Source organism: Stegodyphus dumicola, chromosome 6 (genome assembly GCF_044657685.1).
Source record: "Stegodyphus dumicola isolate Sdum_Otavi_A_Nest chromosome 6, ASM4465768v1".
In the NCBI taxonomy this organism is placed as follows: domain Eukaryota; kingdom Metazoa; phylum Arthropoda; class Arachnida; order Araneae; family Eresidae; genus Stegodyphus; species Stegodyphus dumicola.
Window position 1 is genome coordinate 211,820,624 of NC_140773.1, and position 14,246 is coordinate 211,834,869.

At 32.1% G+C, this 14,246-nt stretch overlaps 1 protein-coding gene across 3 annotated transcripts in view; it reads right to left on the reverse strand.

Moving 5' to 3' along the window:
- The window catches only part of LOC118188151 (polypeptide N-acetylgalactosaminyltransferase 13-like), a 52,620-nt gene that overhangs the window by 16,079 nt on the left and 22,295 nt on the right, over positions 1-14,246 (reverse strand). For all 3 annotated transcript variants that reach the window (XM_035358516.2, XM_035358515.2, XM_035358519.2), the window contains exons 6-9: positions 14,025-14,176; positions 10,328-10,498; positions 9,943-10,060; positions 1,305-1,485 (exon numbers count right to left, since the gene is read on the reverse strand). In XM_035358516.2, coding sequence (XP_035214407.1) covers positions 1,305-1,485; positions 9,943-10,060; positions 10,328-10,498; positions 14,025-14,176 — 622 coding nt within the window. The remainder of the gene's footprint in view (positions 1-1,304; positions 1,486-9,942; positions 10,061-10,327; positions 10,499-14,024; positions 14,177-14,246) is intronic.

Genomic DNA, 14,246 nt, shown 5'->3' on the forward strand with positions numbered 1-14,246 from the left:
AGTGCAATGCAAAGCGAATCTAAAAAGGCGAAGCTCCACAAAGGTCCCTCGAAATACTCCGAACTCACAATGAACTAAACAACTGAGAAACAGATGCTTTCTCTGGTCTTATAGTCACCCCCCCCCGGCAGCCAAGAAATCTCTAGCAAAACAAAAATTAATCACCAAAACCATCACCTGCTTGACACTATCTCACCATTTCAGCGAGATAGCCATTTACCACAATGTTTAAATAGACTTGCCCTCTTATTTTCCCAACATGGCTTCATTTCTTTCAAGCATTTTATGTTATATTATACAAAAAATACTGCAATTTCATGTAAAATTTCACTAAAATTATTTACATAAACACAAAATTCATAACATTATATATTCAAGGACCTAAAAAATAATTTACTTCCTATATTACTGAAATAGCAAATAATTGAATTTATCTTTGTGTGTGTGTGCGTTTAAATTCAAACAATGTAAAAGCTCATTTACATATAATAGTAGCACAGTCACATATAATTATAGAAAAATATACTGAGAAGTCTATTTTTGTCTTACTAGAGATTTCTTGGCCACCGGGGGGGGGGGCTGACTATAAGACCAGAGAAAGCATCTGTTTCTCAGTTGTTTAGTTCAGTGTGAGTTCGGAGTGGACATATGTATATTGAAATACATTAAATATGAATAAAATGTTCATGAATTTCAGCATTAAAAGTTCTAAACTCACAATGTTTTTTTTAATAAAAAAGGAATTTTCTTATTTAACCATACTACACATGCTAATACCTAATTCTTAATAAGACAAATTAATAACTATGCAGAAATTGCTGTTTAATAATAAAAAGAGAACAGGTGAAATAATCATCAGGCCATGAGGACAAACATTTTTGAGCCACTGATCCCTGTTTTCTTTTTCTAGAGACATCAAAGCATTTTACTGATTACATATTGCAATGTGATTACTTAACACAAGACACAAACTGCTCTCTATTGACAGCATTAGCTTTAATTACAATGCCAGAAGTGTACCTTATTACTAAAGTGTTAATGAGTTACAGCTTGACAAAATATCCTTACCACATTTCTCTGACGCGAACATACACATACATGCAGATTTAGTTTACATTCATAAAACTTGATACAATGGCATAAATACATTAAAATACCTTTGACATATGAATAATTTATACCTATGCACAAAAAAGATTCATTTTATGGATTTTAATTAAATTTCTATGCCTGTTTCTAGTTGATTTCATATTTTGAAAATTATGATTATTGTTTTAAAATTATAAAAAGCCAGAAATTTATACCAGGATTTATAGCATAATAGAAGTCTTTCCATTCATCTAACCAAACTTCTGCAAGTCTTGCATTGTTATGGTTAACAATTTTGCTTGTTCCACCGGGAAATGTATACGGAGTAGATTTACGAAACACATGCCCAACATGGGAGCAAGTTACTATTTCTAAAGTTCCCCCACACATCCATATCTGTAAGTCAAAATAAAATATTCATATCACAATCAACAAATAAATATTAAACAAAAATGCAAATTTATAAAACAAATAACCCTTTTACACAATTTTTCACAAAAAAAAAAGTAATGTATTTTCTTCTCTTTAAGTTCATTTATGAGTACATAAGAAACTGATATACTTTAAAAAGTTTATAGTTACTGACAATCAGATTGATTCACTCTACTACAGTACAAAGTCTGAAATGTGGACTCATCATGCCTTTGGCAATTTCAGATTAGGAATTTTTTCTGGATATTAAATCATCAGTTTAAATCTAGTAAGATGACATGTTGAAATCATGAATGTAAAAATATAAAATAATAAAGTAAAAAAATCAAAATTTATAGAAAAAGTTCAATTATTTGTTTGCTTGCTTTGTTAAATGTTTCTTTCAATGCAAGTTGTTTAAGTAGCTTCATTTCTTGTGCTAATACTTTCTCTTTAATTCTTTAGATAGACATAACTTGTTCATTACAAAGTTCTATTATTTAAATCCTATAACTGCAATGTTGAGAATTCCCACCACACCCAATTTTTTGTTCTCAGTAACCTCTCTGTCACTTCTTTCACTACTGGTAGCAACATTTTCTGGATTTAGTACCATTCTACTTTTCGCCATCAATTAGTTGACAGATGATTGTGGTATTGTCGTCACAATGAAAACTTCTGTTATATCAACATTTATTTCTATATCTCTCCATTTCTCCCCAAATTCTATTAAATGGAAAATTTTAATTTTTGCTTGCAATATCTGAAAACCTGTAAATTTGCAGCTATCATCATAAAGCTTAGCTACCCTCTGCTATACACTACTAGCGATTTATCATGAGACTGGTGACTAAAGATATATTCCACTAAATTTTGTCTTGCTTCTATTGCATGCTAACGAAGTTCAGGCAGAATTACATTAATTTAGTTATTCATTATAATGCATATTTCCCGCACATCCTTAAAGTTTATCTCAGTCCCGAATAAATAAACTCCCACATATGCTTATACAGGGCCTGCACTAGGCATTTTGCTGCCCAGTCCAATATCTGTGGGTTTTAAATTCTGCTGCCAAGTACTCACCTAAATTCTAAATTACTTCATTGCCCCTATCTTATGTCTCTTCCCTAAATTCTAAAGATTTTGCCATTCCTTAATTCTGTTGCTCAATCTTTCTAATTCTAAAAAATGTGCTTTCCTTAATTCTGCCCCCAGCTCTGGCACCAGTCCAGTTTTTCCCTAAATAAAAAATCAGTTATTCTTCAGTGAAACAGCACAAGATGTAATCTTTTGGCCTACTGTCATGCGTTGATAGTCATACCCTGATAAAAGCAAAATATAATAAATAATGATGTGCTGGGTTAGTATTAGGAATATACATTATTCAGAATTTGTAAAATCAACATTGTGATGTAGAATGTTTCCGTTTGAGATATACGTCAAGGAAAAAGGCTAGAGAAAAATTAATCATTATACACAGTTATGCTAATAAATAATTGTTTCTTCAGTATGAAGATATTTTATTTAGTGCTGAAATTAAAAATCAAGACTTTCCCCATGTTATATTATAAAAAATAAAAAAATATCAAATGCTCCTACATAAGATGATGGATTAAAATCTGAGAATGTTTTCCTTACCTCTCTTTCCGTCCTCCCATTAAACATTTAAATTTAATAAATGTGATATTTGTTTAGCTAATAAAATAACTCATTAAAAGCCTTTTTTTCCCCTCTTTATCACTGTATTTTTTAATACTCAATACACTACATGTTTTAGGGAAAGAATAATTGTCTTAATAAAATAATGAAGGCCGTAACATCTATTCTATGGCCCAAATGGATTTCTTTTCTTTTTATGAAAAAATATTATAAATCATAGTTCAATAAGATTTCTTCAATAATTTAAAAATATTAATGAACAAATGTTTGCAGTCTCTGGTGATAAATCTTCCCATATCACCATCAAAATACAGACTGCCATACTTAGATATAGATAGCATCAACCCCAAGGAAAATGATCCTAGACCAGGCTGCAATGTGGGTTTGACCACTGAAGAAATGTGTGCTAAAATTAAAGAATATGTAGTGGACTATAAATAAGTAACAGTTTCTCAGACCGATATGGAAACAGGCTATTCAATCGATATGACTACTCAATTAATATAACAAATCCTGCATGAAAAGTTGAGTATGTTGAAAATCTGTGCTAGATGGGGATGCAGAATGTTGACTCAAGAAATAAAGATAAACTGAGATGAACATTCCCAAGAACAAACAACTCTCCATGATAACTGCTGATAAAAAAAAAATTATTCATAGCTGATAAAAGACGATGAAATATGACTTCATCGCTTCGACACAGAAATGAAACACAAGATCATGGTGTGAAAACACTAGATCACTCTACAAGTTTAGAATCCAGAAATCTGCCAGACAAATTTTTAGAACCATTTTCTGGAATGAAGAGGACCACTGCTTATTGCTTTAACACCTCTATGTAAATGATTATCATGTACAATGATAATAGATATTTATAATGCTAACTTGTTAACAATTAAAACTAAATGCCATGCCATGTATGTAGAAAAGTGCTGCTTTTACACAACAGATTTGTTTTTAAAAGATTAATTTACATAGTTTTACTTATTAAGAAACATAATTGTGTATTTACAAATCATTTGGAGTTTCAACATAAAAAGACATAACTCATTATTCAATTAGAATATAAAGATTGCATCACTTGTAATTCAAAACAATATTATTGATGCAATAGCTAGCATTGAAGTAAACTGCTCAGAAAAACTTTTACACTTTTCTTTTAATCAGTGAAGTTCAAATGCCTAAGCATTATTATGACAGATAACTATAAAAAAAAAAAAAAAAAAAACAGACTGGAAAAAAAAAAATGACTTCATACACTTTTCATACCATAGGGCCAGCCAACTACTTTGTTTTCAAGACTTTGGTGAAAAAATTATTTTTGCTATAATGTTTACTTATTCCAATAGCCTGAATTTAGTTTAATCAAGATTAATATGTTTCACAATTAAACTTCACATTATGACTATTATTAGGCAAATTACAGTTACTTAGTAAACCTAATAATTAGTACAAAGGGGCTTTTGTCTCATTGTTTTCATTTTGGCATTTTGCGTTGAAATCTTTAAAAAGCTGTATCACTTTTCAAACTGTTGTCACCAAATATTATTGCCCTTTATTATATTTGAAGAAATTAAATAATGAAGAATCTGCACAGATGTATGTATGCTTCTTGCACTGTGATAAACCTAGAGCAATCCAATTTTGAATGATGTAATCCTACTGCGAATATGGGGCATCTGGAAGCCCAAATTTGAAATTTTGAATTTGTTTTATTATCGATTTCATATTTTGCAAAACTTGAATGAATTGCTGACTAACAAGCTCTGGGTTTCAAAGAAAGTAATGGCAACATTGTACAGAAAAAACATTTTTATCTCCAGCACGTGAGACTGTGTATCAGAAATTCTAAAAATACACTATATAGATAAAATTATTTTGCAATATTGCTGTTGAATTGAAATTTTATGGTTTAAGTGTGAAGAACATGGTATTTAATAAATAAAGGTAATGCACAAAATGTTAAAAAGTGCCCCTTTGGGCATAATTTAAAATATGAAACCTTTGAGATTTTCTTGTTTTATTATTTGCATATTTATTTCTCTATTGTAATGTTTTCTAAACTGGAAGCTATGTCAGAGTTGCCACTTAAACAGGAGAAGGAAAATCCCTGACTCTTCCAGGTTTTCCAGGTCTATCCGCGTAATGCATGTTGGCTGTGCTAAGAGGTTAATTAATTATGGTATTACTTGAAAACACAAAAATTTGCCAATAACATATCACTTTCTATTATACTTATAAATAAAAAAAGCATAATAGTAATGCTTATTATATAATAATAAGCATTACTATTATAAATATAATAGGAGTTGTTTTCTCCACTGAAGAATAGAATCTGCCACTTAGAAACTGCCCAATATGGATTTAAAAAAATTTTTTTTTTCAGACATTTTGTAGCTAAATGAAAGAAAGTAATCTATTTAATGATATTTAGAAATAAATTCAGGTATTTTACATTTATTTAGCAGCATACATAAGGAAAAAATATATGCATTAAATTCCGTGATGGTATGTCATCATACTGCTAGAATTAATTTCATGATTATGGCAGAAAACATTTCCTGAAATTTGAAAGTATTATTTACTAATAATAAATAAATTTAGAGGAAAAAAGCAACTTTAAATGATACGAATACTATAAAAATAATTACTTAAAAATTGAATAAAGATAATTACTTAAAAATTGAATTAGAATAATCAACGATATGTTAACGAATATAGTTATACAAAATGGTTAACCTAGATGACCAATTACTATTTTTTATTTTACTGTAAAATGACAAATAAGGCATTTAATAAAAAGAAAAGGTTTAAAAGAATTTGCGGTAAAATCTTAGTATATGGTAAGGCCTTGATACAATTTCGAAAATTGTCTCCAACACCAAAATGACCCGTTTACTGGTGATCATAATGTCGCCAAATCCCTTGTATACCACATGCTAAAAAGGAAAAAAAAGGTTTAAAAAATTTTGCGATAAAATCCTGCTATGGCCTTGGCACTATTTTGAAAATTGTTGCCAATACCAAAATGACCCGTTTACTGCTCATCATAATGTCACCAAATCCCATGTGTACCATACATGGAGGTTATTCTAACCAAAGTACATCTCTGTAAAGAAGTAAAGGTTCCATAGATGTAATGCTATTATGCTGCTAGAAAGCGAAGAAAAAATTCGCCAAGGGATTGGGCGATGGAACCTGGCAGCCAGAATTTTCCTCTCCACGATGTATGCAGGAAATTGAGGAACACGTGTTAAGAAGAAATGTTCTTTGACAAAACACTTCTAGTTTCGTAGTTTCTTTGACAAAACGTTTCTTCTTAACACGTGTTCCTCCCGTTCTTTGACAAAAAGTTTCTTTTTTGATTTTTTGCAATAATTTAAACACGGAATTTCATAGTTTTTTTTTGAGGGTGCTCAAAATAACTAATCTATTAATTCAATTGACTTGCGCGAAAAAGTATTTTCTTTTCCTTTAAAGTTAAAAAAAAAAAAATTTAAACAATATTCATTTTATAAACTCTTGATAACGTGACCTTCGAACGTCGACACCGACTTCAAGCGAAAGAATATGTATTGTTAGGAAGGAAAACTTTGCAGCAGCAGGAGTGGCTGCCTTTGAATAAAAAGGAAAACAGCTGCGCATGCATAAAATATCTGTCACCAAAAAGCGCCAAAGCTCCGAGCTGATGTCGAAGTTCGAACAGGTTCTACGGTCACGTTTATCAAGAGTTTAAAGCTGTGCGACTCCATTCTTTTCCCCTCCATATTAACGGATATAAACGCAGACATCAAACTGCAATACAGATAATGCAAGTTCAACAGCCAGTGAAAGCAAAACTTCACCTAATTTTCTTATTCATCTAAACCAGTGTTCCTCAATTTCCTGTACACGTCACGGAGGAGGAAAATCTCGGCCAGGTCCAGTAGATCACCAGAGGAGGAAATTCTCGCCAACAGGTTCCATCACCAAATCCTTTGCCTAATTTTCCCTCTTTTTTCTAGAGGCATAGAAGACAAACTGGTTTACGTTACATCTATGGAGCCTTTCCAACTAAAATCTGCAATATTATCCTCCCCTGGAAATACTTTCCCCGGCAATGGAAAACAGCTAAGATTATACATCCTCAAGCCTGGTAAACCTGCGTCGGAACCTGGATCTTATAGACCAATAAGCCTATTATTTTCAGTAAGCAAAATATGTGAAGCTATTATACTCAAAAGAATCAACGAATTTCTGGACTCCAACAATGTTATTATTCCGCATCAATTCGAGTTCAGACGACATCTCTCCACGACCAACCAACTCTACCGACTGGTAGAAACTATTGCAGAGGGAATGGCTAACTGGAAAGTGACTGGTGGTTTGTTCCTCGACATTGCCAAGGCTTTTGATCCAAGTTTGGCTGGATGGCCTCACTTACAAATTACACATCCTAGGCTTCCCGGGCTACATCATAAACATTATTAATTCCTACCTAACAGGTAGACACATTGTTGTTCATGTCTCTGGCACAAATTCCACAAGCCATGTCATCATGGCTAGCGTCCCACAAGAATCTTTGCTCGGACCTACACCATTTAATATTTATGTGAATGACATACCTTCCACACACGACACAGCATTAGCTATGTATGCAGACGACACAGTGGTCCTCGCACAAAGTGCATTTCCAAGTCCAGTTATACAATGACTAAAAATTACACACTACAGACTTGGCTCTCCAAGTGGAAGATCCTCGTCAACGTGGAAAAACAACAGCTATTATGTTTATGAAGAAGGCCAACTGCAAGAAAAACCTGAAGTTCAATGGCATTGATATTCCTTGGGCCAAACATCCCTTATCTTGGGGTGATCCTCAATAAATGACTTATATGATCCCCACACATTACATCTATTATCCAGAAGTTTCGAGTTCACAAAGCCAAACTATACCCCTCAATTGCTCGAAACAGTATATTTTCTATTGACAACAACTTACTCATTTACAAGCCCATTTTATGTCCACTTTTGTGTAATGCAAGTCCAGTTTGGGCATATACCAAGAAAACTAATAGGAAAAGATTGCAAGTCTGCCAAAATACTGTTCTATAACAAATTGTAAATGCTGAATGGTATGTAAGGAATAATAGAATACACGAAGAGTTAGGCATTGAGTTATTGCGCACTCATTATTATAACTTAGCCGAAAAATTTCATGAAAGGCAGCAAAATATTGATAATCCCAGTATTAAAATCTGTGATTACGACTATAACAGTTTGGAAAATATGGATAGGCCTATGGCCCAACTAAATGTATGGATGCAACTCTAATAATTTGAGAAATGTGTTTATTTATGTATTTATTTTCATTCCTCTTATGTGCTACACTTCAAATTTTCTGTCTGTGTTCTCACTTTTGTGTATTTTATAGGTATATGTATATAATTATTCCAAGTTCATGTCTTAGTATTTGATAATTCTTAATGGATTCAATTTGTCTATGTTTGCACTACCTCATTCTTGTCACAGTCACCAGTTCCTCGACTTTTCTGCTTGCACTAATTTAGAAAGCAACTCCATTGTTATTAATATGTTAACAAGTATTCCTATCTAACCTTAACAAATTTATTTTAAAAAAAACCTATTTGATTTATCTTTCGGTTATTCTATATCCTCTTTCAAAATGATCAAACTGTTCTACAAGGGGTAGAGCCTTGGCTCAGGCACCCTGGTGTCTCAAACACCGTTCTACAGAGAGAGCCTTTCCTTCTTTACATAGACGTTCTTTGGTCGAGCTTTGGCGAAAGATATTTCGTGCATGTGCAGCTGTTTTCCTCTATTTTGGAATGAATCTTCCTCCTTAACAATATATATTCTTTAATTCTAATATCCATAATACCATATACTAGGATTAAACCTATTTTGTTTTATACAAGAATAAGTATTTTGTTTAGTTCAACATACAGTGCATATGCGCATGCAATTCTCGAGGTTACTGGAAACCTAAGTTGCTGGAAACTTGCTTTGCCTTTCTAAAAGACAACCTAATTGGAGCTGCGAAAATTGGCTGTATGCCAGCTGCCCGAATGATGCTCATGCGATACACAATTCTCCAAAAACATGATTATTTCCAATGTCAATGCAAAACTCGCTTTCTTGGGAGGGTGGGGGGAGGGATCGACACTTGAAATTCCCAGACTTTTCCAGATTTTGACTAAAATATTTAAATTCTCTGACTTTTCCCTGAATTTTTTGGTCAATTTTCAAATTCCCCGACCATTTTCCAGTTTTCCAGGTAGCATGGCAACCTTGCTATGTGCTGTAAAAATGCCAAGGGGATAAAAGAGAGAAAAAGAATATGAAATAACAGTAACAAAGTTTCTGATTCTCTAAAATAATGTAATAAAACATAAGGATCTTTTCCTCTATCAGCACAGAGTTTTCGCTAGAAAGATATATGTACAAACTTGATACTTCCAAAGAAAAAACATACTTTATTAGTTCAAATAAACTATGGTAAAATGCTTCTTAATATTAGATATTTATCTCTTTTGTTTGTTATTTTAATAAATGAAGAACATATCGAATGTCACACTTTGCAAACTTCTAACTAACAATACTTAATTCAAAAGCATTATTATAGGAGATACAAATTACACATTTAATACAGGTCAACAGGGAATAATGGCCCATATATCTTCCTGCAGAAAACTGTTTGGTACACACTGTTTTATAATAGAAAATATCCACATATAATAGTGAATTTGTAATCTTATAATTGATAATCAAATAGATTCTCACTCTGAATGAAAGTTCCAAATTTTCACCTCCCCAAATGTCCATTCCTTGATCATATTTACCAAGTTCTTCAAAAAAGTCTCGATCAATAGAGAACAGGCCACCAGCCATTGTTGGAGTTCTAAATATATAATTGTTATTCTTAACATAAATATTATTTTTTAGCAGGTTAATTTAAATATAGACATTCAAAACATTATCACAGTATTTAAAATTCATTTACCAAAGTTATTCTAAAATTAAAATTTATATTACAATTATACTATATAGGTTTTTTAACACACATTTGAATAAACAGAATATAAATACCATTACAATTATTACAACAGACTGAATTTATTTTTGAGACAAAATAGTTTTGATATTAATTATAGATAATTAGTTTTACCTCAGTGGTAAAGTTCTATCTCCACCTCTACGATCAACGTCTCGTTGAGGAACTCTATACCATCGAAAATTAAGCTTCCAATTAAAACCACCCCATGTCATATCAGAGGCAGGAACATACTCAAAAGTTTCATCACTTATTACATCAATTATTGGGCATACAACTCGAGTTCTAGAAAAAAAAGCGAGAATTATAATTTGAACAATACTATTAAAACTTAAGAAATTAAAAAAAACTTAAAACTTAAAAAACTTAAAAAACAAAATTCTGAATTTTAAGGAATATGATTAATTATTTTAACCTACAGTCCTTAAAAGGTGTTTCATGATTAGGTATGATAATTTCTTTTAAATATACTTCAAGTCAGTTCATTCATGGCATGTCATTGAAACACAATAAGACATAACACGATTTTCATAACTCTCTTTTATATTTATTAAATTACGTAATCTCAAAACTTCACAACTACTACATTTACAACAATTTGGATTTTAAGTATAAACTTAAAACTGCAGCTAATAAAATAGATTGTACACTGGTAATTAAAATTAAAGGATAATGACAGAAATAAAATTTAACCGATACTTAATGTAAAATTAATAGTAATTTATACAAAAGCATTAGATAACATAAATTACAACTTTTAGCAGTTAATTATTTTAAAAACCAAATTTACAGAAACTAGAAAATGATGGAAAAATTAAGTTGCTTCTTGTGAAAATTTTTTCTTTAATATGCATATGGTCACCTCAGACAGATATGCATACTTCCCATCTTGATTTCATAGATGTTACCAAAGTGTTAATCAAGTCTCATGGAATTACACACTACTCTTCTAAACGTGCACTTTTCAGCACCTAGAGGGTCTGGCGAGAAATTCAGCACCCTAAGGCATCTCACACATCTCAATCAGGTTCAAGTTGGGTGAGTAAGGTGGCCAATCCATTAGAGTGATATCTGCAGTTTGCAAGTACTCTGACACCACATATGCTTGATGAGGCCGAGCATTGTCAGCCATTAGCAAAAACTCTGGGAGAACAGCACCCTAAAACAGTCTAATTTGGGGTTCCAATACCTCACCCACATATCTCTGAGCAGTTACATAACCTCCTTGAAAGATATGCAGCTTGGTGTGACCATTTGTCACGATTCCTCCTCAAACCATTAAACTGTGGTCGCGGAAAGGGGGAGATCTAAAACCAAATCTCTTGTAGTCACTTTGAGGTTTCTTTGGGTCGACAACAAAAGAAAACATGCTTCTGATGCAGTTGTTGTTCAACATAAGATAAGAACAACATAATTCAATCATTTTTAAAGCAAATAATGTTCAATTTACTATCATATAAGAATAAAAGAAACTTAGCTCACTGAGATGAGTAACAAAATGGGTATGTGTGTACTTTTGGTGTGGCCGATTGCAACCAAAAAGGGAGGTGCACAACTACATGTTATAGCAGTCCTATATACAAAATTTCAACATTCTAAGGCTACTCATTTCTAAATTATGTGAGATACATACGTACATAAAGAATAAAACTCTTCTGAATACACTTTAAATCAGTTTTATAGTTTGTTTGGCCCAAAAAAAAAAAAAAAAAAAAAAGAGTTCTTTATTTTGTCATTATATACATATGTCATGCAGAAACATCATTAAATTGCATTCGAGAGTGGTGAAAATTGATATTTTTGCTGAAATATGATACCCAGAATTTTTGGTGATTATGATATGTCCTCTACTTCATACAAGGAAGTAAAAATTAAAATGCAATATTTAGTGATTTATCACTTGCACCAGATTAACGGAAAAGTACCAGCAAATCCATACATAAGCCGATCTCCAAAATTTAACTTTACATAAGTTCCAAAAATTCTCAACTTATACACGAAAATATACAGTACTTATTTTTTTGAAGCGTGAAATTTTCAAGATTTTAACTTAACTTTCAACTAGCTAAAACTTTCAAATTCATGAGAAATTACAATATATATGTAAGATATAACAAAATACGATAGCTGCTTTAAAAATAATTGGAGACCTCAAAAATAACTATTCTAGATTTGATGTTCTCCCCCTAAATTCATCTGTTCTCCCAAATTCGAGATCTTTCCATATCATGTAATATTGCCTTAAAATGGTAACTAAAATTAAGCAATCATAGCTTGTCTTTACAATTGCATCTACTTTGGTATAAATAATGCATGCAAGAAATGATGTCATTCTTTTTCTAGTTCTGGCCACATTATCAATGCTATGCTACTCTGCCCATCTTTCTCTTATTCTAAAATAACGTTGTATCCCCGTTAATCTGTGTATATAAGAAAGTATTGTAATTCATTTTGATTGGATAAATACATACTAAGATGGTTTCACATGCGTGAAAATAAAGATGACACAGTGTTTAGACACAGTAAAGATTGGGAACAGTCTTTTAATTTGTTTAGTAATAACACAACTACATATTGAAAATATGACAGGTAAAAGTCAGACAGGATCAACCTGGTGAAAGTTTCCTCAATTGGATTACTGGATTTTCGACATTCCTACAATTTCCAGTAACTGCGAAAACAAGAAATGGATACTGTGTGCTTATCTACTGCAATGAAAGGGTGTCAAGGTTCTAGTAATGGTGTCTGCTAAGGTCTTCTGGTGCTGTGTTTATTCTTTTTCTTGAACGGAGGTGACTTCGTTAAACTGTGACATCGATCTCAACAGTGAAATGTGAAAAAATTATAGTGATGTGTGCATGTATCATGTGTTTATAACGACATCTGAATGTTTCTAATGATGTGTGTGTGTATCATGTAATTAGTAAAACGTGTGCCATCGACGGCATTTCAAATTGGTTAATCAGTAAAAAGTGATTATTCTGCAAATTCTTTAAAAATTTTGGTACGTGATTAGTGTGATGTAATTTCGTGTTTTGGTATAATGTGAAATCTCAATGCTGTGTTCTACTATCAAGTATGCAAACTAGATCTAAAACAAAAATGTCTACAGAAAAAAGTGAAATTGCAACTGTTAGTAACAATAAATTTTAGCGTGCCATCTTTATGGCTCCAATAATGATATGCTCAGAGATAAGTATATTTTACTATTCGACGAAAGGCGAGAAAATAAGAATGTGGGCGAAAAGGATAAATTGTTAGTATTTTCTGAATGTTGCCATGCTCTTATGAGGCTTTAGTATTTTATTTAAGAGAATGTGTCAAATTAAATTAAAAAGGTCTAAATGATAAATTCTTTACCTACTTCTCCACCGCGGAAACTATTACTTTTAATGACTTTGCTGAAGTTATTTACTCTAAATTTAATGACATCAACAAAAATGAAAACATGCCGTGACTCTAAAATTAGATGACAAAGTCACAATCGAAACACTGAATCAGGTCTATCCGAGCAACAGAAAATGTTGGTCACTGTGCAAAATTTAATTATGGTCCAAGACAGGACTACGACAGCTAGGAAATTGTTCCCTAGCTCTACTAAAATGGTTTTATATGGAGGAAAATAAAGATTGGGACTTCTTCAAAATTCATTTGTATCAGCGCCATCTGTTCTTCTTTCCATTCAGCCAGCATGAAAAATCTGACATATATATATATATATATACACACACACACAACTCCACTCAGTAAACTCCAAATTAATGAGCGTTTACTGTGCATAGTCGTAATCACAAAAACAATAAATGTTTACCTGTCTTCAGCAATCCGTGCCAGCAGAGGTTCCAACCAACCTTTTGTACACTCACAATGTGCGTCAAGAAATGTTATTACCTGCCCAGTTGTAGCAGCAGCACCCAGAAGCCGTGCTCTTATGAGACCTGATCTTTTCCCAGTTCTCATAACCTGCAGAAAATTAAAGTTTGCCACAGAAAAGCAAGTTTATATTCTTATTCAATAAAGGACTTCTTTAAGA